The sequence below is a fragment of the Rattus norvegicus genome, chromosome 9, assembly GCF_021556685.1.
Source record: "Rattus norvegicus strain SHRSP/BbbUtx chromosome 9, alternate assembly SHRSP_T2T, whole genome shotgun sequence".
NCBI lineage: Eukaryota > Metazoa > Chordata > Mammalia > Rodentia > Muridae > Rattus > Rattus norvegicus.
In genome coordinates, this window is record NC_141542.1 from 120,615,907 (window position 1) to 120,639,350 (window position 23,444).

The following is a 23,444-nucleotide window of genomic DNA, read 5'->3' on the forward strand; positions in this document are numbered from 1 at the left end:
ATATGACATCCACACACATATGTGCTGGGCCACATTCATGGCTGCCTTGGGTGCTGTCACATGACATGCCTGTCAGTCTGTCTGCTAGAGCACTCTAAGGCAGCCACTGTCAGGGCCCTGCAGAAGCAGAATGGTGAAGCATTTGTTTCACACTTGGATGAGCTGGTCCAGCAGACTCTGTGGGGACATCCTGCAAGGGAAGAGTGTTAACTCCATAGTCAGCATTCTCTGCTGAAATTAAGAAAAAATACAACTCACAGTCATTTCTATTTTTTATTAAAATACCTTTTTTTGATTACAGAGACAACCAATGAAAATATTCACAACTATAGATATAAGTCGTCGGTCACGTTAAATGAATCAACATAGACTCTTGGGAATGAACAAAGCCTTTAGAGTCTTTAAAAGATGCTTTCTAAGTACAGCCCTTTAAACCGCAGCCCATTCTCAGCTCTCATTCTCCAGATTTTTACTTTCTTTTTTTCTATTTTGGTGCTTTTTTAAAATTGTAAATATTTGTTCAAATATGCTAATAACAGCGCTATTTTCTGAAACATTACAAGTTATACTTTGGTGTGTGGACCCATTCACAGCATCCTGTGCAAACAAACAGTACATTTCACTCCAATTCTTTTCACCTTCGCACCTTAATTATGAGTAAGTTCAGCCCTAATTAAATGTTATGGGGAAAAAATGTTTTCTCATAAATGTTATGAGAAAAACTTGCCCATAAGCCCATGTCTTGCTATAGGAAGCAAATACGTGTAAGTTTAATAACAACTTCTGGTCCACAAGCCAGTGCTTGTCTCTCATTGGTGCTCAGGGCGGAACAGGGGCTGCACCAGGACAGGTGACAGTCCCACCTCTAGACCTTAAAGTCTAGTGTTTTTTTTGGATCTGGCTATAAGACAAACAAGATCATTTTTTATTGAGAAAGAAACATAACTATTATAAACTCTTCAGTAAGGAGTGTAATTGCTAGAATGCTGTGGAAAGTCCAAACTTAGTGCTACTGCTAGCTTCTGAAATCTTTAATTTCAATTTAGGAAAAAGCCACTACTCAAAACATTGAATACAGGACTTGAGCTGTCTGAGGCTATGTCTCACAATGGACTCGGGGCCAGGCTGGATCCTCTGATTGGACATTGTCTTGTTCAGCCTCTCTGTGGTGGGAGCACAAGTATGCACACAACCCTTGGCTCTGAAAATAAAACCTCTCAGGTAATGGCTGCTATTTCTTCAAGGCCTTGGCAAATCAGGAGAAATACACAAAATATGAATATAAAATTTATCTCAGTGGGGATCATTTCTAATGGGAAGAACAGGGCAACAAAAAAGTTAAAGCAAATGGTTTAAAAATTGTTGACAGAAAATGTATACAGTAAAAAAAGACACACTATATTTTAAACTTTAATAATGAAAGTTTTAAAAAGATGGTGACGTATTTGAACAATGTTTATGGCCATCGCAGAGAAAACACGAGGACAGCCAGCTTGGTCTACACGACACATTCCAGGTCGGCCAGGCTGCACAGAGATCCTGTCTCACAACAAAAAAGAACCACAATAGCAACAACAACAACAACCACGAGACACACTGCGGGAAACCATCAGAACATCCTTCCGTCATGTACAAACTTTCTTGAGAACAGCGGCTGTGGTCCTTCAGAACTCCTCCTGATTTCAAGAAGACCACAGCCCTTGGGAGCTAAGAAGGAAGGAGCTGAAGAGTCTGCAAGGCCCTGAGGGTAAAGGTGGGAGGACCCTGGTGTTTAATAATCACACCCACCCACGGCCTAAGTCAGCGTCGTACAAGGCTGGAAGACCTTGCGCACCCACCTGCTATCTATCGGATATTATCATGGACAGCCATTATAATCCGGTCTTGTAGCTAGTCAAATGAGAATACAGAATGTGTTTGAGAACATTTTCTATTTTATGTACTAAAATATGTAGTCATATAAAGATTATTCCTAAAAAGTTACTTTTAATTCAGATATGCACTAGAGAAAATAGCAAGTCTATAAAATTGAGTCTGTGTATTTAAATATTTGCTTTGATTCATGCTTAAAGGTGAGGATATTATTACTATGAAGGGTTGCAGTATTGAAGTCTGTCTCCCTGGAAACACTACAGAAGAAAATACTGGATAATTCTGTAGTAGGCTAGGAGTCAACATACTAAACAGCTTCCCCTGTAATTTCAGAAATATAGCTCCTTGAAATATGATGCTTATTTAGATTCAGATATCCAGAAACAAATGCAGTGCTACAAAGTGACAAAATCAGTGACTATTCATAGCTTTAAGGTGGGCCCTACTAGGAGTTCCCAACATTTTTGCCCTTCTCTGACCATGTCTGCAAATCTTTCTTCAAGCCTCTCCCTTCTCACGCATGCTGGAGACCCTGGCTGGTTTGTGCTGCTGAGCCAGACGCTCTCCTGCCAGCCTCACATTCAGCCATGCTGTGCACCTGAAGAGGGACAGACGGCTGCTACCTGGGGCTCTACATGGAGCCTCCTCATGTGGCTTCATCTGCAGCCCCGCTGCTCTTCCCTGGCTACTTCTCCATCCAGGTCCTCACAGTGCATTTGATGCCGTTTCAAAGCCGTGCCATGCAGTTCTCGGCAGAGGCAAGTCTGCCACTCTGATGAATGGTGGTGACTCTGTACACCACTGCATCAGCACTTCGGCGGACACTGTCAAAGTCACTGTCGGCGTGAGCACTACACGGTGGATTTAGATTTCACCTTGTAAGAGGTTTACATTTTTTAACCATGTAGTTATTTATGTGTGCACGCACATGCATACCTGTATGCATGCACTGTACATGCATGGAGGTCAGAGGACAACTTACAGGAGCTGGTTCTTTCCTTCCACGATGTGGGCTCTGGGGATCAGACTCAGTGGTCAGGCTTGGTAGCAAGCACGTTCATCCCCTGAGCCAGCTTGCTGGCCCTAGGTAAACCCTTCTGTGGTGAAATACAGTAAACGTTTACTTTCTGAAGCCAGTGTAAAACAGTTTGAATGTGAGCTGTTAGAGTTATAGATGGCAATGTTTACTCATGTAAACCCGATGAGCCAGTCAAGGCACAATCGAGACAGGTGCGACTACCTGTCATCCTAGAACTGGCAGGTGAGAGCCACATGCATGCATCAGGCTTGGGCTATCACGCTCAAAACCAAAAGCCTTTGGGAAGCTGGAAGAAGGCAGCCCCTCCTGTCAGACGTCGTCACATCTTTTCAGGACTCCTCTGAACCCGATTCTCACGTGACTAAAGTTCTACTGAATCCAATGGCAGACAAATGCTAAGGCATTAAACATACAAAGCACAGTCACAATGATACAGTCTAACACACTCCTAGCATGCTAGTCTCAAGAGTTCTGCACTCCATGGCTTACTGAGTAGTCTGCAGTCCTCCTGGTAACTGACCTGCTTATGTGCATTTCTTTTCCTCTTTAAAACATGCAGTTCATGCACTTGACAGTCTTGCTGCCATAGTCGATGCACTCCGGGCCGACGCACTCGCAGCAGGCGTTGTGAAACCAGCGGTATTTGGACGCTCCCATGGACTCACAGGAGATCTTACACTGGTGTATGGACATGCAGTCATCAAAGTACACCACAGTGCACATGTGCTCTGAAAGGAAACGGAGATCTCAGTACACACAAGAAGAGCTCTGCCGCTCACTCAGAGTTACCCGCAGTCACTTCTAGGCCTCTTACAGCACAGGACAAAAGTGAGGGAAGAGAGCTTCATTTGCTGACAGACAGACACTCACTTTAGAGAAAGGCAGCAAAGACACCAGGTTAGATGATCTAACAAGCATCCACGAAGCAACAAACAAATGTCAGTTTCCTAAACAGACATTTCTCCAAAGTCCAAAGAAGATTGGAGAAACCTGTCCTAAAGTTACATTGAGAATTTGTACTAAAGCCAGCAACTGAATTGTTGACAGTGATAACACACATTAGCAAGTGGAGGATGTCACTAGAAAGACGTTCTGCTTTCCAACAGCATGGACACACTTTCAGTGAAGGCTGTGACTCCCCCGTGGCTGCCTAGCTAAGACACACTGTAGCATGAAGTAAACTAAAGGGGATAAATCATTGACGAGAGTGCATGGTAACAGTTACGGGTTTTCTTGGGCACGGAGGAGCATGTGCTCCTGTTCTGAAACAGGGTCTCTGCTTATGCAGCCAAGACTGGTTCCTGCTTCCGCAATCTGACTGGGATTACACGCATGTGGCACCTTGTCTGTCTGGCTGGGAATAAGTTGTTTGTATAGGGACCTGATGGATAGAGGGAGGCTCAGTAGAAAGGGCTGGGTTAAGGGGAGTAACAAGCAAAGCTTCCAGGCTGACGGACGGAAGCCTGGGAGATGAGCAGAGTATCCATAGGGATGGGGCAAAGGCACACAGACACAATAACAAAATAAAAACAAATTGTCATTGTCAGCAAACCCCTGACCTCATGGGGCTGTGACAGGCACCTGACAGCAAACACAGATGTCATGTAATAAAGAGGTAAAGTCTGACTCAAACCCCAGAACGAGGACGTTCTAACCACAGGGACTGCAGAGTAGAACAGGTACCTTTGTCGCTGGGAAAAGGGGCGTGAACATTGTTGCTGGGAACAGACACATTTTGGTGATGTGGCTGGTTCACGGTTTCTAGAAAGGAGACGAGATTTTCGTGGTGTGTCAGCTCCTCTGCCACCGGAAAGGACACGATGTTCCAGTTCAGCTGGGTGTCGCCCTCTGTCAGGGCCCTGAACAGGGAGGGGATGGGCTCATGCAGCTCCTCCACTGTGCTCTTTGAAGTGGGAGGTGTGTCGCTGTAATTCCGAGGGTTGCACATACCTGTGGAAAGAGGTCGTACAAGTTCACTCTCCTCACAGATTACAATATTGCAGGATTCTGCTAATTCCCAGGAGTGAAAGCTCTGTATGTTAACACTGTGATTATTAATGTTACATATTTATGTTTTCATAGCCTTTTTACCCTTGAAAAGACAAAGAAATAATGAGAACCAGCCATTGAGCAAACCAAGTTCCAAACTCCCCTCCACTAACAGAAACAAGTCAGCACAGAAGGGGATTCCAAGGCTTTGGTAGGACAGATATGTAGGAATGCACCTGTGTGTGCGCGTGTAAGACATGGAATGTCAGCTTTCGCCAACTCAGTTAACAGTGTGAGCATGGAAGCCCAGGGCTTGGGATACAGCTCAGTTGCTAGAATGCTATTCAAGCCCCAGGTAAACCCCAACACTGTATAGCCCGTGTGGAACTGCACTCCTGCAGTCCCAGGCTGGTGGTCAGCTTCACAGCCAGGGTGCACAGAATGAACAGGAAGTGGGGCCAGGCATAAAACCTCAGGGCTCGCCTGGTGTCCTCCTTCTCCCTTCAGCTGGGGCCAGGTGTTTAAACACACATGCAGTGGGGGACATTTCATTCAAACCACAGCCCCAGGATGATCTTCAACCCTCCTATCCCTATACCTTCGTGTGCTGGGATTACAGATGTGCAAGACAACATCTGGTTCTATGTGGTGCTGGGGATCAAGACTGTGTGTATATCAGGTTCCTTGTTATTACCCTTTAAAAACAAAATCATATCCCACACTTTAATATCTACTATGTCTCCTATGGAGTTTTGTGTCTTCCCTGTAGTGAAAGTTTGAAAAATTAAGCCAAAAATGATAAACTCTTTAAATTTTATAAATTTAGGACAAGAAAAATCTCTCTCTCTCTCTCTCTCTCTCTCTCTCTCTCTTTCTCTCTCTCTCTCTGTGTGTGTGTGTGTGTGTGTGTGTATTTTTATTTTTTACATATTCTTACAGAAATTGGCAAGAGCTGAGTAGAATAACGTGTATCTCTCATAAAATTTAAGATACATGAACTTAACAGTTTAGATTCTATGGCAACATCACATCAATGATCAAGTAAGAACACTTTCCTCTCCGTGAGGAAACAGGCCCAAATAAAGTGGCTGTCTTGCTTGCTATTACATAATCTAGGAGCAGAGCCAGACTCATGACTCAACTGCTCGCATGCTCACTGCTGCAATGAGCACATGCTACAGTAACCCTCAAGTGCAGCGGACAGCAAGCACCGTCTAGCAGACTCCTGCTGAACACCGCAAGGCTTCCGCCAGATCTACAGTAAGGAAAGAGGTAACCAGAGAAGAAAGGGTGCACGCTGAGGTCAAAGGTCAGACTTCAAATTCCAGTGCTAATCATTACATGGCAGAAAATTCAGTGTTGTGCATTTATAAAATTAGGGAAAGGCATGTGATTTACATAGTAACCATTAAGTTCAGGACGTGGAGAGGAACTACACAGAGGCTGCCTCTTGGAAGTACTGTGAAGAGAGTCAGGTGACAAAGGACGGTTTGTTCTGAGAGGAGGAGAGATGGAAGCAGTCAGGACCCACAGTGGTGACAGACAATGAATGGGCACAGACAGCCGGAGCTGACACACGACAGCAAGGGACAGCTGACATCTGCATCTGGCACCAGGGTGGGAAGGAGTAGAGCGGAGGTCACTTTCTTAGAGCAGCTAGCTTCCTCCAGTCTGAGGGGACCGGAGACGGGCGGAGAGGGGGCTGCTCTCTGGAAGCAGCTCACGGGAAGGAAGCGGTCACCACTCAGAGGTACGGGGATCGTGACAGAAAGGCAAAGCTTCTGCCACAGGGTCACAGCTGCACAGCACAAGAGACTGAACTGGCTGAGATGACAAGGATCTAAAGGTCTGCCCCACAGGACTGGGCAAAGCAGCAGAGCTCGTGGGGTGGCAGGGACCTGGACGAAGTTACGCACAGTTCCAATAAAACTGCTGTGGGAGCATCACCAACTCACCACTAAGTCAGACGAACGCACAGATGCCACGGACGGACGTCAAAGATGACAAAATTCGGGGCATCAGAGCATGAATCAAGGGAGAAACAGTGTTTACTGCTCCGTGTGTGCGTGTGTGCATGTGTGTGTGTGCGTGTTCTGAGACAAGGCCTCTATACTGTGCACATTTGTCTTGAATTCACCATGAAGCCCACCATGAAGCTGGCCTTGAACTTGTGACTATCCTGCTGTCCCAGTCTCCCAAGTGACCACCTTGGTCAGCTGGAATGATATATTTCAAGTCCTGAGAGTCAGACTGTTAAATCCAGCAAGCTCATCTTTTAAAGCTGTGAAGAAATAAAACAATGTAGGATAAGGACAAACTATAGCTGCTCGAGAGCACTACGCTATTGTTATTTGAAGGAATTCTACCTCCACTCTATGTCAGTACTGCCACCCACTCATCTCTGACAGACACCTACGCTCCGTCACACGTGTGAGCACTGCTTCAGTAGCCTGACACACATGGACGGACCTCTGCACTACTAAGTTTAGGGGTGTTGGGCACAGAACAGAGCTTCAACATTTCTTGAGGAAAATATTATGAGGCAAATATATTCTCAACCTCTTGCTTGAGAGTCTGAAGGCCCAGTTTCCCCTCACAGGAGAGCTCAGAGCCTTTCCTCACTGCCTCAGCCAGGGCTGTCTGTCTCCCGCCTCTCCTGTGTAGCTGTTTCCCAGTGGTTCAGAACTGAACTCTCAGTTTATCCTGCTACTTTTCTTCAATGTATGTCTTCTCTTTGCTTTTCTGCCCTACTTTTATTTCACTGGTCTTCTATTGTAACTTTAATTTCTCTCTCCAATGCAGAATGTACATTCTCTTTTTAAAAAGGCAAAGGCTGGTGCACATCTTTGATCCCAGCATTCAGAGGCAGAGGCAGGTGGATCTCTGTCAATTCCAAGCCAGCTTGGTCAGGACTTTGTGGTCTATGCAGTGAGACCCTGTCTAATAAAGGACAAAGGTACAAAGGGACAATGTCAGTAGAGGGCCAATATGAGTGGGGAGGGCAAAAGAGGATGCAGAAGTGGTAACTATGGTAACAGCACACTGCAACCATCCATGAAACCCTCATGGCAGAGCTCTGCCCTTTGCTCACCTAATACAAAGTAAGGAGAAAACTTAGTTCTTACAGTGACCCAGTGATCCAGATGACTGCTGAGGGCGGTGCGGGCTGCAGGCTGCATTCCAGGCACCTGCATCTGCCTGCTATCTACATGCCCCTCCGCCAACACCAGTTCCATACTGGAAAAACACAGATTCCCACCCCAGCCTTCCAGGCTGTGTACATCATACCCAGGTATTATTTTTTCTAAAGTCTTCTAGAATCTTCTTTAACTTGAAAGCTATACATTTTTTTTTTCGGAGCTGGGGACCGAACCCAGGGCCTTGCGCTTGCTAGGCAAGTGCTCTACCAATTGAGCTAAATCCCCAACCCCAAAGCTATACATTTTCATAAAGGATTATCTATAGGTAAGTCTTTCTTGAAATCGCTCAGCATTCTGTGGAGTCTTTCAATGTGAAGAACCCCTCAACCGAACACTGGGACATTTTCTTCTGTTATTTTTTGATTTTTTTAACATACATTGATTGATTGATTGATTGATTGATTGACAGTTTTCTCTGTATAGCAGTCCTGGGTGCCCTGAAATTTGCTTTGTCGACCAGGCTGGCCTCGAACTCAGACAGATCAGCCTGCTTCCTGAGTGCTGGGATTAAAGGTGTGCTTTAACCACTCCTGGCTGACATCCCCCTAGCCCTCTATTTTAAATCTTTCTTGAGTATCCTGTTATATATATGTATGGATATTTTACCTGCATTCATATCTGTGATATCTATGCACTGTGTGCATGCAGTGCCAATGGAGGCCTGAAGAGGGCACTGTACCCCTGGAACTGGAGTGAGAGATGGCTGTCAACCACCTTGTAGGTGGTAAGAACTGAACCTGGGTTCTCAAAGTGAAGCCAGAGCTCTTAACCACTGAGTCATGTCTCCAGCCCCCAAATCCTGATATTAATTTCAATAGTCAATATCAATCCCTTTTAATTAATATTTTCTAGTCAGATTGAAACAAATGCTTTTTGTAACTGTTTTTTACAGTACAGATACCTTTTCTCAAAAAGACAATCAGTTACAGACTTACCCTCAGTTGCTGACACTTGCCCTGTTTTCCTTTGTGTCCAGTCCTTAGACTGGGGAAACCCTTCACTCTTTGTATGATGAAGACCCAACTTTGACCCTCGCCTAGAGTTTATTTCTCCCTGATGCACCCATTAAGCTGAACCTCTAAGGGTTTACATGGGGTTATTCCACCATAATCGTCTTTAATAGAAATTCTTAGAATTTGTTCCAATCTGTTAGGAAAATAGTGATAATCTCTCTTTCCCTTTATATAGCTATGCAAACTCCAATTAAGCTTCTGTTTTTATTTCCTTTTATTGTTTCAGTGTTTCCAATTGATTTTAGAAGTGTCTTCCGTGGAAGGGTAGAAGATAGGTAAAGGGAGACTATCATGCTGAGCTGGAAGACGTATTTACTTAGGGGTTGAACATTGCATCAAACGCCCCCTTCTACCTTCCCTAGGTATTTGGATGTAGGTTCTTATATTGCGTGCCTAAGAACATTACAGTGGCCTGGAGGGAGGGCTCAGTGGTTAAGAGCACCAGCCGCTTTTCCAATGGACCTGGGTTTGATTCCCAGCAACCACATGGCAGCTCATAACCATCTGGAACTCCTGTCCTAGGTACACAATATCCGCTTCCAACCTCTGTGGGCACCACGCATACACCCGAGTCTTTGGTTAACACCCTCTTTTCTCACTCTGTCACAGTCAATCCAGTCAATAAAACCAGTTAATAACATGCCCATACTCACAGGGTTACTGAAAAAAGGGACTAATTTATGAAAAGGGTTTAGTAATAAACTTGTACTTTTTTAGTTAGCATACAAAGTAAAGCACGTCATCATAGCATCTTCCCTCCCCCTCCCCCTGCCCCCGAGTGGCACTATTAGGAGGTTGGCCTTGCTTGTCGGTAGGGCCAAGCTTGTTGGAGAAAGAGTTTACTCTGGGGTGGGCTCTGAGGTCTCAGTTGCTTAAGCTCTACCTAGTGTCACTTTTGCGTTTGCTGCTGCTGCTGGATCAAGATGTAGAACCCTCTACTTCTCCAGCACCATGTTTGTCAGCATGCCACCATGTTTCCTGCCATGACAATCTGGACTACACCTCTCCACTGTAAGCCAGCCCCAATCAAGTGCTTGCTTTATAAGAGTTGCTGTGGTTGTGGTGTCTCTTCACAGCAAGAGAAACCCTAAGACAGACAGGGAGGATTAGGAGCTGTGGCCTTGAGGGAGGAGGTGCCAACAGGGTGGGCTTTGAGGTTTAAAATTCTCACACCATTACCACTTCGTGCTCTGCCTCCTATTTCTGGATAAAATTAAGTCTCAAAAACCTAGACAAGTCGCTGAGATGCCTATTAGCATATGGAAATGAATGCTTGCCAGGTCTCCCAGCATCCCTCGGTATCTCTGCCTCCTCCCAGGGGCTGGGCTTCGCTTCCCTTCCCCCAGCATGATCCTATATAACTCAGCCACTTTGGCTATGCTGGTTTCTTGGCCTGGGCCACCTCTCTTGGTTGGCTTGCTCCCCTCTTGCTCTCCCTCCACATCTCTCCTTGCATGGTCTGGTTAGTCAGCTGGCCATGTTCAGCCTGAACTCTGCCTGCTTTCTCCCTTATATCGGCAATAAAATCGGCTCCACGCTTTGATAGTAGTCATGCTCTCCTTTTAGTTTTTCATTCATCTGGTGCCAAAACCACAGAATGGACATAAATGGGCTCCCTTCCAAGGGCCTAGATCTGACTCTCCTAAGGTGTATGTGGAACATTTGTTTCTGCTGGTCCTGTCATATTTGATTCTGAGTCTAGAGTCCATCTCTCTCCCACTGCTCCTTCCCCCACCAGCTCTTAACCAACCATCTCTTCTTGCCGACTTGGGATGTCTCCTCTGTGGCCTCCTGGAGTCTGCCTTGCCTGCCAGGCCTCTCACCATGTGGGAATCTCCTTGCTATGTGCTCTGGGGCCCCACCACATGGGCAACTCTCTATCTACTAAGCCCGCAGCATCTCTGTGCCCTCACAGTCTCTAAGATACTAGATCACTCCCTTGGGTGGAGTTCCTGTTGGCTCCTTCTTGTCCTTAATGGATGCACTGCTCTCTGGCTCTTGGCTCTCTCTTAGAGCTTACTGGAACCTTCCCTACAGCATGGAGTTTGTTTCGAGACCTTTCTATTTTTCTCCTTGGACTCAATTTCCTCCACGAACTCAGGGATTTTATGAAAGTCTTACTGCAAACAGCTTTGCCCCAGTACACAGCTCAATGGCAATTGTACACTTGAGTTCCAAACTCTCAAAGACTGTTACAACATCTGCCGCCACAAAAGCAAATGATCCAAGGTCTTTTATCTCTAGGGTTTTCCAAGTTTTCGTTCTTGAAAATCTTTATCTCTATGATAAAATGATCACGTAGGGGTTCTGTGGAGAGTCACTTAGATGGTGTTTTGCTGGGGTAAACACATGACAGAACGTTTCATTAAAGTGAACACAGGTGTGAAAGGCTAAGACAGGCTTGTGAAGGAATGTTTTGCTGAAGTTGACACAGGACAGAGGATGTTCTGCTAAAGCAAGCACATGCACATGAAAGAACACATGATGACGGATTCTTTGCTAAGGACACACATGTACTGGTCTGTCTTACACTGTGTACTTGAGTTGCATTTGTTGGGACTCCATAAAGAGACACACACCGGGGTTGGGGATTTAGCTCAGTGGTAGAGCGCTTGCCTAGGAAGCGCAAGGCCCTGGGTTCGGTCCCCAGCTCCGAAAAATAGAACCAAAAAAAAAAAAAAAAAAAAAAAAAAAAAAGAGACACACACCAAAAAGCTTCTGGTCACCACCAGAGGCAAGACCCATGCTAAGGCAAGACACATGGAGGACATGTGATGTTTGGAGGTTATAAATATGTCTCCATGGAGTGATGGAGAGGACATGTGATGTTTGGAGGGTATAAATATGTCACCATGGAGTGATGGAGAGGACATGTGATGTTTGGAGGGTATAAATATGTCTCCATGGAGTGATGGAGAGAGCTTGGCTTGCTGGTACAGGTGGCTGGGGAACAATGTGGGTCTCCCATCTTCGCTGATCTTCCCCTGAGAGAGGTACACCTGAGAACTTTTCCTGGTGTCCTTCTGGGTCCCTCTTGCTGTTATGTACTGAGGCTGAGGCCTGGCTGTCTCTTCTAGGTCATGTCACCTTTGTTATTAACCTGATTCTACTAAACTGGACTGCTGGTGTGTCTGTGAAGCGTTTGTGAGTGGACAGAGCTGCTGCCTGCTGACCTGTGAACTGAACTGCCAATTTCCAGACAACACAGATGGGAGTTGCTCCAAAGAACCTTTCTAAAAAGGTCCACTTCCCCATATCCTTTCTTTCCCACTACCTCTTGTGGGTGGTGGGCTACAAGGGAGGTTAAAGTGTTTAAAAATCATTAAAAATAAGGTTTGAAAAAAAATTAAAGTTACACTATGATTTCTCTGTACTCTACTCGAAAAAAATCTTTTTTTTTTCTTCTTTTTTCTTTTCTTCGGAGCTGGGGACCGAACCCAGGGCCTTGCGTTTGCTAGGCAAGCGCCCTACCACTGAGCTAAATCCCCAACCCTGAAAAAAATCTTTTAAGACTATTGTGTAAACAGCCTTTATCTCAGGATTTGTAAATTCATTGGAAATAGTTTTTAAAAATCTATAAAATCTGTAGCAAATTTAGCTTAAACCTTGTAAGAAAAGGCTTATAGTTAAAAACCTATACATGGGTAATTTTAATTTGCTACAACATACTATATATATGTGACACAACTTTTGTTCAGGATACAGTGTAAATAAAAATTGAATTCAACTCTTGTTTAAACTGAGTCATATAAAAAGCTCTGATTTTTTTTTTTTTTTTATAATTCATTTATTGTATACACACCAGAAGAAGGCATCAGATTCCATTACAGATGGTCCTGAGCCACCATGTGGTTGCCGGGATTTGAACTCAGGACCTCTGGAAGAGCAGCCAGTGCTCCTAACCACTGAGCCACCTCTCCAGCCCTCTGATGTTTTATAATGATGCACTATAAAGGGATAAAATTCCCAATCTCTATGGACTGAATTTATAGTTTAAAGTTTTATTTTGATTCTAAAGGAGCTTCAATTAAATCTTTAACTCAAATTTTTAAGGCTTAAACTTAACAGGGATAAAGCTGTAAAATCCCAATCTTATAAAAGGTACTGACGTGTGAACTGTTAAAGATACCCAGGACATGTAAGTCAGTGCTCGATACCTTAGTGACCTATAAAGGACCCATGCTCTTTAATGCTCTCCTCTCAGTGCTATCCTTACGGCCATGTGTGGTGGTTTAGATATGCTTGCCCTGGGAGTGGCAATATTAGGAGGTGTGAGCTTGCTGGAGTAGGTGTGGCCTTGTCAGAGGAAGTGTGTCACTGTGGGGATGGCAATGAGACCCTTCTCCTAACCATGTGGGATCCAGTCTTCTCCTAGCAGCCTTCAGATGAAGATATAGAACTCTCAGCTCCTCCTGCACCATGTCTGCCTGGATGCTGCCATGTTCCTGCTTTGACGATAATGGACTGAACCTCTGATCCTATGAGTCAGCCCCAATTAACTGTTGTCCTTCTAAGAGTTGCCTTGGTCATGGTGTCTGTTCACAGCAGTAAACCCTCACTAAGACGCTGTGCTAAGTACAACTGTAATTAGTTTACAATGATGAGCTTTACTTAAGCCTCCTATATGTGTTTTCAAGGTTAAGCCTTGGGGAGAAAAAGCAACTTGTTTTAACAAGTAACTAAAAACAAGTAAAGTTTATTTAACTCTGGTATACTTAATAGATTATGGTCCTCGAACTCTTCAGAGATCTGGTAGACAAGGCATTTAAAATGTTTAATGAAAAAAGTTTCTATGATAGACAGAAATGCCAGCTCCTAGCAGCAGCAACCATAAGGTCTCCAAAAAAAAGACAGATGGGGCACTGAGGACTTTACCTCGATTTCGAAAAGGCTAAGCACTTGGGAAAACTGCCCACGCCTCACCTGCTGCCAGGGCTCAGCCCTGTTGGGTTGACCGCCTGCTGTTCAGATTGAGGTAGTTTCTGGGGATTGTCGTCCACAGGAAAACCCTCAGACATTCTGGCCTGGCAGCCAAAGGCCAGCGCTGTTCTGCGCCACAGCTAAAGATTTAATGCTGCCATGTTTGATAGCCAGAGACAGACCATTGCCCCCACGAAGCCAACCAGAACATGGAGCCTAGGGTAACTGCCCAGGTAGCAGTAAGTGTCTGTCTCTTTAATGGATACACACTATACTACCTGCCAAGGATTAGCCTCAAATCTCTGAGGATGTTGATGGCTAAGCTAAGAGTAGTTTTGTTGGTTTAACAGCAGCAGGCACACCAGCTCCTTCCCCAAGGCTGCAGCTGCCTTGTTAGTTCATTTAAATGGGGCCTCAGGGTTCCTGCTGAGAAAGGCTGAGACACTGACCTCACTCTGAAAGAGATAAGTCACAAAATGGTCTACAAAGTTTCAGATTTCATTCCCTCTCTATGCCATTGTTAGACTTAGAGAGTACAGGGTTTTAACATGAATCAATGGAGTTCTGATAAGCTATGAATCTAGCCCTGGTAAGTTTTCTTTGATTGTCTTCTAAGTGTAGAGAAAGAGTGTGCCTCCTGCTGAAAACATCTCTGTCCAGTCTGCCCATCAACCCTCTGGCCATCATTTAAGCCCAGACTCATTGTTGGACCCCTAAGCTTTTACTATGACTCAGAGGCCTGCGTCTACTGCCTTCTTTCCTTACAGTGTGGAGTCAGTACAGATTACGAACAGTGCCAATGGTAATGGACATACCATCGCCATCTCTTTTTCTAAACTTACAAAACTCTTATCAGGGAGTTGAGAGACTTAGATCCACCTATTACAGGTCAAATGGCCTTCAGATAAGTACTCTTGTCATCCAAGCCTAAGCTCTCCCCAACTGCCTACCCTGTTTACCCCTGAGAGTGGGTTCCCCATTCCCTTGGTCTTGGGACCCTTCTCTTCTCCTCAACTACCAGGACCATGGGCTTATAAGTGTCAAATATACATCCAAGACACAAGTTTTACCCTAGTGTTACCTTCTGCTGTTAGTTTGTATCCGTCCCAGCAGATTGCCAGTCAACTGTTTGCACGCCCCAAAACTGCCTTCAATGGCTACTGTTGGTGCTCCCTGGTCCCAGAGGGCCGCAAAGCTGTCAGCATCTCACTAGTCCCAGGTGGTCCCACAGAACCTGGGCAGCAAGCAAAGCAGGTACCACCCAGTCTGCACTCCTGTCTCCTCCTCAGCTTTGCCACACATTCGAGCCTTCCTAATCCCACCAATTTTAGCAGGAAGTAGTTATAGAAGAGATTACATCACTCTTTTAACATCAACAAAAGGCTAGAATGTTATGTCTCAGAAACCTGGGACAAATGTCTAACCTAGGTGCCTATTAACATATCAAGACAGATGCTGGCCAGCTCTCCCAGCATCCCTCGGTACCTGACACTCTTCCCAGCACTCCTCACATGCCCTAACCTCTTCTTCCCAGGGGGTGGGCTTCCCCAGCCCCTCCCCAAGTCTGACCCTATGGGACTCAGTATTTTGGGCAATATTGGTCTCTTGGCCTCTTGGCTCAAGCCACCTCTCCTGATTGGTGCTTTTTTGTTCTCCCTCCCCGTCTCATGGTACTGGTTAGTCAGCTGGTCACATTCAGCCTGGATTCTTCCCACTGCCTGCTTTCTCCCTTATAGCTACAATAAACATTTCCTATTTATTTATTTTAGGAGTAGTTATACCCTCTTTTTATTTTATCTTTTCATTCAGATAAGATGTAAGGTCTCAGCTACAGCTACAGCACCATGCCTGCCTGCCTGCCTGCCGCCACCATGCTCCTCCCACCATGATGGTCATGACCTTTAACCTTCTGGAACTGTGAGCCTCCAAATTAAATGCTTCTTTAAGTTGACTTGATAATAGTGTTTTATCACAGCAATAAAAAGGTAACAAAGTGGGTTGGGGATTTAGCTCAGTGGTAGAGCGCTTGCCTAGGAAGCACATGGCCCTGGGTTCGGTCCCCAGCTCCGAAAAAAAGAACCAAAAAAAAAAAAAAAAAAAAAAGGTAACAAAGACTCTGTGTGTGTGTGTATATGTGTGTGTGTGTGTGTGTGTGTGTGTGTGTGTGAGAGAGAGAGAGAGAGAGAGAGAGAGAGAGGATTACACATTGTTCTCATCCACTCCTCTTCACATGCGCCTCTCCCAGCAGCCCCCCCCCCCTGCTCCAGCACACTCTGTCTTCGCTCAGACAGCCTCTTTACCTCTTTGCCTCACTCTTCATTCACGTCATTACTGACTGCATTTCTTACCTCCTTTCAGATCTCTTCTGCTCTCTCCCAGTTCTGTTTCTAGTTCATCATCCATAAGCATGCACATGTGTACACCTACACATGCCCACACCTGGAACCGCCTAGTTCTAGTGGCTCTTTTGAAAAGCCAAACCCACTATGTAATGTTTATTTTCATTACGTGTGCACTGGTGTTTACCTGCAGGGGTGTCAGTGTGAGGTGGCAAATCACGTGGAGCTGCTTCACAGACAGTGCTGAGCTTTCGTGTGGGTGCTGGGAATTGAACCAGGATCTTCTGGAAAAGCAGTCAGTGCTCTTAACTACTGAACCATCTCTCCAGCCCCTTAATAGCTCTTCTCATGGTTGGTTTACTTATTTGGTCTCTAGAGATAAGGTCTTACTACAGCCCAGCTTCTCCTGCTCCCGACAGCTATGATTACAGGTGTGTGAATCTTGCTCAGCTTCAAGACCAAACATTTCTGTTGCCTATTAGGGGCAGAATGAATAGAGGCACCTGCCACTGAGCCTGATACACACAGCCAACACACATTCAGGGTTCTGGGAGTCCGATTTAGACCTGCAGATTCGGTGGTAAGCCTACAGGGCTGGTGCATGGCCCAGCAGATAAAGGCTCTTGGGCATAGGCCTGAGAATCTCAGCCCAACCCCATCAATCCCACAAGGTGACAGAAGAAAACCAACTTCTGAGGTTGCCCTCTGACCTCTATTTGCATGCGTGCACACACACAGACACACACACACACACATACATACACACACTAAAGAAATAAACAACAGTCCAAAAATTAAAAAAAAAATCATTTCAATCACACAAAACTTTTTATCTATAGTTTTGTTTCTGACTTGGAAAAAGATGATTTCAGCAAAAAAGTAGCCTAATTAATATAACACTAGTTATGTGGTGTTTTTACTTGCATATTCGTAACCTCTGAATAATCAAATTCAGAAGGTAGGTATGGTTGGGAATCTTCAGAGAAAGAACATGTTGGACTGTAGGATGAGATCAAGCAAGGACTCTAAGTGAAAATCACAAAGAGATAAACTAGTGATGGGGGATGGGTCAGAGCTCCAGAGGATCTGGATTCTATTCCCAGCATTGCTGGGGACCGCACACCGTGACAGGGACTGCCCGCCAGCAGCAGGCCAGGGTGGAAACTTCTCAGAAGCCCACGGCAGGCAGCTCCTTGTAAAAACAGTTATTCCTATTTCTCCTAACCTTAGCCCTGGACAATGACTGCTTTTCAGTTGGCCTTGGAGTGCATAATTATTCTATTATATCTGACTTTCCTATTTCTTTCTCCTTCTGCTCTGGTGAATTCTGTGAAACTAGATGTTCCTTGATGTAATGATTCTTAAACAATTGGAAATTGAGGCATAGGGGCACAGCACAGCACAGCCCTAATGGCCCAGGTGCATGCCTGTGTTCTCATCTTGGAAACAGTGTAATAACTGCACAATAATAGTTTAAAGAAATTATTAGAAAATTAAATAGAGGCAACACTGGAACTCCAAGAAAAGAAAAATCTATTGAAATTATGAAATAACTTTTGTACAACATTTGAGAGTGGCTCTTAAATAAGAAAGTATAGAGTACATAAAATCCTATACCAGTAAAACTAAGTCAAAACACTGGGACTTTGGGGTTGGGGATTTAGCTCAGTGGTAGAGCGCTTGCCTAGGAAGCGCAAGGCCCTGGGTTCGATCCCCAGCTCCGGAAAAAAAAAGAACCAAAAAAAAAAAAAACAAAAAAAAACACTGGGACTTTGAGGAGGGTCATTGTGTGCAATGGGCAGAAGCAGAAAGCTAGCAGAACCACTGAGTTAAGGGTTAACCTGACTCTTTCTGGCCACTGCCTGGCAGCTTTGCCCATGTCATTTATCATTAGAGCAAAATGACCTCGGAGCTCTGAAGTATAGGTTAGGCTTGCCTCCAGGGACAAACACTTTTTTTTTTTTTTGGAGCTGGGGACCGAACCCAGGGCCTTGCGCTTGCTAGGCAAGGGCTCTACCACTGAGCTAAATCCCCAACCCCTGAGCTCTGAAGTATAATAAGTCAAAAGTAAAAGTTTAAACAATGATAAGTTTGTAACTATTATTATTTTGGAAACAGGCCTGGGAATAGGGGAAGGTTGAAACTTTGGGGAACAATTGTAATTCTTAGTTCTTTGTTGGATGTGGTTATTCTTTTGAATTTGATTTAACAATGATTATACAAGGTCCTTTTTTCTACCTGCTTTTGGATTATCAATAAAAGAGTGGGGCAAGAAAAAGGCTAGAGAGCAAACGAGAGAGAGTGGAGAGAGAGTGAGGTGTGCATCAGGTGAGTGTAGAGTGAGAGAGAGAATGTGAGAGTGTGAGAAGAGCTAGAGACAGAGAGAGAATGTGAGGTGTGTGTGAAGAGTGTATGTGTGAGTGAAAGGGGAACGCACAGAGGTGTGTATGACTGTGGGAGTTCGAGAAAAGAAAAGCGCACAGGAGAAAAGCAGAGTGCGCAGGAGAATGCAGAGTGTACAGCCTCAGGCTGCCAGCAAGCAAGTGAGAAAGAGGAGACAGACAGACAGACAGACAGACAGACAGACAGAGAGACAGAGAGACAGAGAGACAGAGACAGACAGAGAGAGAGAGACAGACAGACAGAGAGAGAGAAGAGAGCAACTTTAAACCTTGAAAAATTGCCTGTCACTTTGTATCGGAAAAGCAGTTTGTTTATTATGCACCTTCCAGATATCCCTGCTTCCAGTTGAGAACTCTGATCCTGTGTACAGGCTGGATCCCAGCACAGCGCCACATGGCAGCTTACAACTGTCTCCAACTGCACGGGACCCAGTAGCCTTTTCTGGCCTCCATGGGCCTTATACCCAATGTGCAACAACCCACACACAAGCACCCAAACATGTAAAACAAAAATAAATGTTAGAGACTCGAAGAGGCAGGAAGAAACCAGTTCTTTCCCTCTCCCTCCCCTCCCTCCCCTCCCCCATCCATCCCCTTTGGTAGGTTGTGTAATCTCACTAGGGCCTCATACATGGCAGACATGTACTCTACCGCTGAGAGTCCCTTCTGTCCCGCTTTTTGCTTTCTCTTCCTTGTTTTGTTCATTTACTTATTTGTTTTATTTTGAGACAGGTAGGCACTGAACTCAATTCTGTAAGCACACACATGCCTTGCATTTGTGGTCCTCCTGCCTCGGCCTTTGCTATTCAGCCTTTGTCACCCAGCCTGGCTTCGTCTCGCAAGTTGGGAAGAAAGCCTGCTAGACAAAGTGTATGAAGGCACATGCAACTGCGGCGGAAGAAACACCTGTCTCCTACCTGGAGTTTTCTCAGAGGATGTACCCTGCCTGTGAAAAGTGGGGAGTTTCAACCTGAAAGGAAGGGCAGCCACAGGACTGCAAAGGTCTGAAGGAATCCTAATGGAAGGTTGGTGCCCGCAACAACAGTGCGTGTGTGCATGTGTGCGTGTGTGCGTGTGTGAGTGAGTACGTGTGCGTGTCTGTGTGTCTCCACCCTGACTCATCACTTAAAGTCAAGGATTCTGTGATTTAAAGAGATAGGCAGGAAGCCACACTGGCCTGTGGACTTACCGACACAATCGCAACACTCATCCCACAGGGCCCCGAGGCACAGCATGCACTCCTTACAGCAGGGGCAGTTTCCTTCCCCAGGCCGGCACTGGCACAGCTCCTAAGAATAAGGCAGACTTTGAAGCCAAATCCCAAACGACTATAACCAAAACTCTGAGCAAAAATAACCCATAGCATCTTCATTTATAAAACTTATTCCTGATATACTTTTTATTCAACAACATCATTTCCAGCAACACAATGACAATGACAAATAGGTTTTTATTTTCTTTCGATGTATGCAATGAACAAAGGTGATTTTACCTTACTTTGAAACAAAGAAAACATCTTGTTTCATAACCCACTGTATGCCACCGCCATGTGTGATTGGGCAGAAGAACTTTCCCAGATACTGCCTGCCTCACCATCTAAGGTCTGTAAGGGAAAGACAATGTCTAGGGGCTGGGAGACGGCTCAGAGGTTAAGAGCACTGGCTACTCAGAGGACCAAGATCGATTCCCGGCATCCACGTGGCAGCAGCTCACATCCATGTACAACTCCAGTTAAAGGAGATCTGACACATTCTTCCAGCCTCCACAGGTAACACACTCACACCATGTGCACATTCTCTCTCTCTCATACTCACACACTCACACACACACATACACACAGAGAAACACACAGTGTACATACATATAAGTAAAAAAAATATAACTATAAACATATTTTTATTTAAAACAAAACACCAATATCGTTTTAAAATTGTTAGTTTGGATTCTAGTGTAATTGTATATATAGTCCCAGCCCCCTAAAGGCTGATCTAAGTGAATTATGATTTCAAGGCCAGCCTGGGCTACGCAGCAAGACTTTGTCTAAAACAAATAAAAATACATCCAGTAGCAAGGGCCAGTAGTGTCGCTTGGTAAGAACAGCACTTGCCTGGCATAAGCAAGGTCTTGGGTTCATGCTCCAACACTCCAAACTCAAAAATACTATGTGAGGGCTAACGGTACAGACAGCCCAATAGTGGGGTGCTCGCCCAGGTCATGCAAGGTGTGGCAGTCCATCTGTGGCACCACATTCACATACACAAATTTATTTATCAATCTATGATACGTTGAGACAGTGTGCTTAGTAGAAGATTATTTACAGATGGTAACAAGTGTTTTCCCTCTCTGGATTGTAACTCCATGGTCACGCCCATTATGGGGCAGAGGCTTTAGGGTGAAGAGACCTGGGCGAGGATGGTGGATGAGAAGCTGCCACATTTGATGGGGTGAATGAGAAAAGTCAGGATAACAGAGAACAAACAAAGATGGAAAGCACCAAAAATAAAGGGGAGGAGCGTGGAGAGCTAAGGAGCAACTCAGAGAAAAGGGCCTGCAGCCCAGCATGGCCTCCTGAGAAGGAAGGGGCACCACCGCCTGCAGGAGGCCAGCCAGCTGTCCTGATAGACTCAAGCCAAAGGCAAGCCTCAGATCCACTTGGGGGTTTTTATGAGATCAAGACTCCTCTAACCAATGGGTCTGCACTCAAGAGGAGAGCTGGCCAGCCTCCTACTCTTCAAGCCTCAGAAACTGTAGCCAGAACCATTTGAGAACGATTAAGACTGAGTATCCCAGGATGAGCCAAGTCAGGAAACCAAGGATATAGCTGCCCCAAGGGTGAGCGCCAGCTACAGGAAGCTGTTGTAGATGACAAGACCAATCGGCACCTGAGGAGTACAGGTGCCAGGAGTGGGCACTGGAGGACACAATAGGGCCAGCAGCCATACCCTTGGTGGAGACCTCACACACACAGAGCTACAAGCATCCCTTGGGGGCTGGTGAGATGCCTGACAGATAAACGTACTTGCCAACAAGCTGAAGACATGAATTCAATCTCTAGGATGCATACAGAAGAGAAAACCAACTCTCATAAGTTGTCCTCTAGTTTGACATGGGCATTGTGTGTGTGTGTGTGTGTGTGTGTGTGTGTGTGTGTGTGTGTGTGTGTGTGTGTAAAGGTGCACATGTGCATGTTGAGTCCTGAGGGTGACTTCTGGTGTCTTCCACACTTGCTCTCCGTGTTGTACACTGAGGCAGAATCTCTGGCCAGCTCACAGCGCTTGGTCTTTGCTAGTCTGACTAGCCAGCCTGCTCTGGACTTCACCTCCTGTGAGGAGGGGACCCCCATTGAGGATCTGAACTCCAGGGTGAGGAGGGCCTATCATCACCTCCAATGCACGGCTAAGAAAATAATGACTTCTAGGACACCCTGATACAGAACTGCTAAAACCTCTGTAGTGCGTCCTCAGTGCTGTGTCTCCTCTGCGCCCTGTGAACGCACGCCCTTGCTGTTCTGCTGTCCTTGCTGCTGCTGACGGGCCTTACGTGTACAGCCGCCTGACCGTGTAATTCCCCAGGCTCCTGAGCGACATGATCACAGATGAGCATCACAATGCCTTCCTCTTTAACACTGGCCTCAAAAGTCTCCTCAGCTTTGCACTTCACTTTTAAAAATCATAAATGTATCTGAAAACCCTCCACTCCTTAAACAGAAAAAGGACAGAGGTAAATGTGACATTTTCTGTGAACTGGGTTATTCATGTATTTTACCAATCTCACTCTGAATAAACTTGACTGCTGCTTAGTCAAATGGAGCATGTGATCAAACCAAACACAACATCCACAGAAATCCAAAAAAGTAAGTGACGCAAAGCTTCCGATTATTTTCTGTGGCTACATTCCCCAGTTCTTCAGTCGGTTCTGTTTACACACAGCCACTCTCTATGCAGTTCACTGCTTCCTACCTCACAAAGTTTCCATCAGGGTGGATTATTCTCAATTTTCAAATGAAGGTATAAAACGCACAAAACACTCAATCAGTCACTGGCGAGGATTTGACTCTGGTCTGACTTAGACATTACTGTCCTACAGTTTGAGATGAGAAACAAAGCATACTTATGTCTAGCATTTCAAAACCTTGTTAGTAGTCTTCCTAGAGAAAACCAAACGACCCTTAGGGGAAGTCCTGTAAGGTGTTTAGGCTCTCACTGCTGACGCCAGAGCCAAGCCACTGACTGCAAAGGGGAAGTAAGATTAGACAGACACTAAGCAGAGACTCTAGCCCAGGACTTAATTCTCTCATTGCTTCAGCCAATTTCTGGTAACATCACCTGTTGTCCAACTTCTTCCCAGCACAGATGACCCCAGCTCACAGTGACACCGGTTCTTCACGGCACAGGCGACCCTGAGCTCCCGGGGACACTGGTTCTTCTGACTGTAGGCCTTAGCCTCATACATCAGAGCAGGAAGCTCAGTGTTTGCTCCCGGTGTGAAGGGTCTCACTAGGTTCTCTTAAATTGCAATGGCTGCATTGCTCAGTAACTTTATAACAGGAAAAAGAAAAAGAAAATTTATACTAAACAGAAAACTACACGTTACACTCTCCGGCTATCCTCAGAACCTCACAAACAACAGGGATGTTTATTGCGAACATGGACGCTCTTCAAAAGTTTAGA

General features: G+C 45.3%; 1 protein-coding gene across 3 annotated transcripts in view; it reads right to left on the minus strand.

The window, feature by feature from the left end:
• Positions 1-259: 259 nt before the first annotated feature.
• Positions 260-23,444, minus strand: part of Twsg1 (twisted gastrulation BMP signaling modulator 1) — a 34,561-nt gene continuing 11,376 nt past the window's right edge. For 2 of the 3 annotated variants that reach the window (NM_001108811.3, NM_001412824.1), the window contains 3 exon segments: positions 260-3,639; positions 4,595-4,861; positions 19,964-20,063. In NM_001108811.3, the coding sequence (NP_001102281.1) occupies positions 3,458-3,639; positions 4,595-4,861; positions 19,964-20,063 (549 nt within the window). In that variant the 3' untranslated portion in view covers positions 260-3,457. 3 annotated transcript variants of the gene reach the window in all.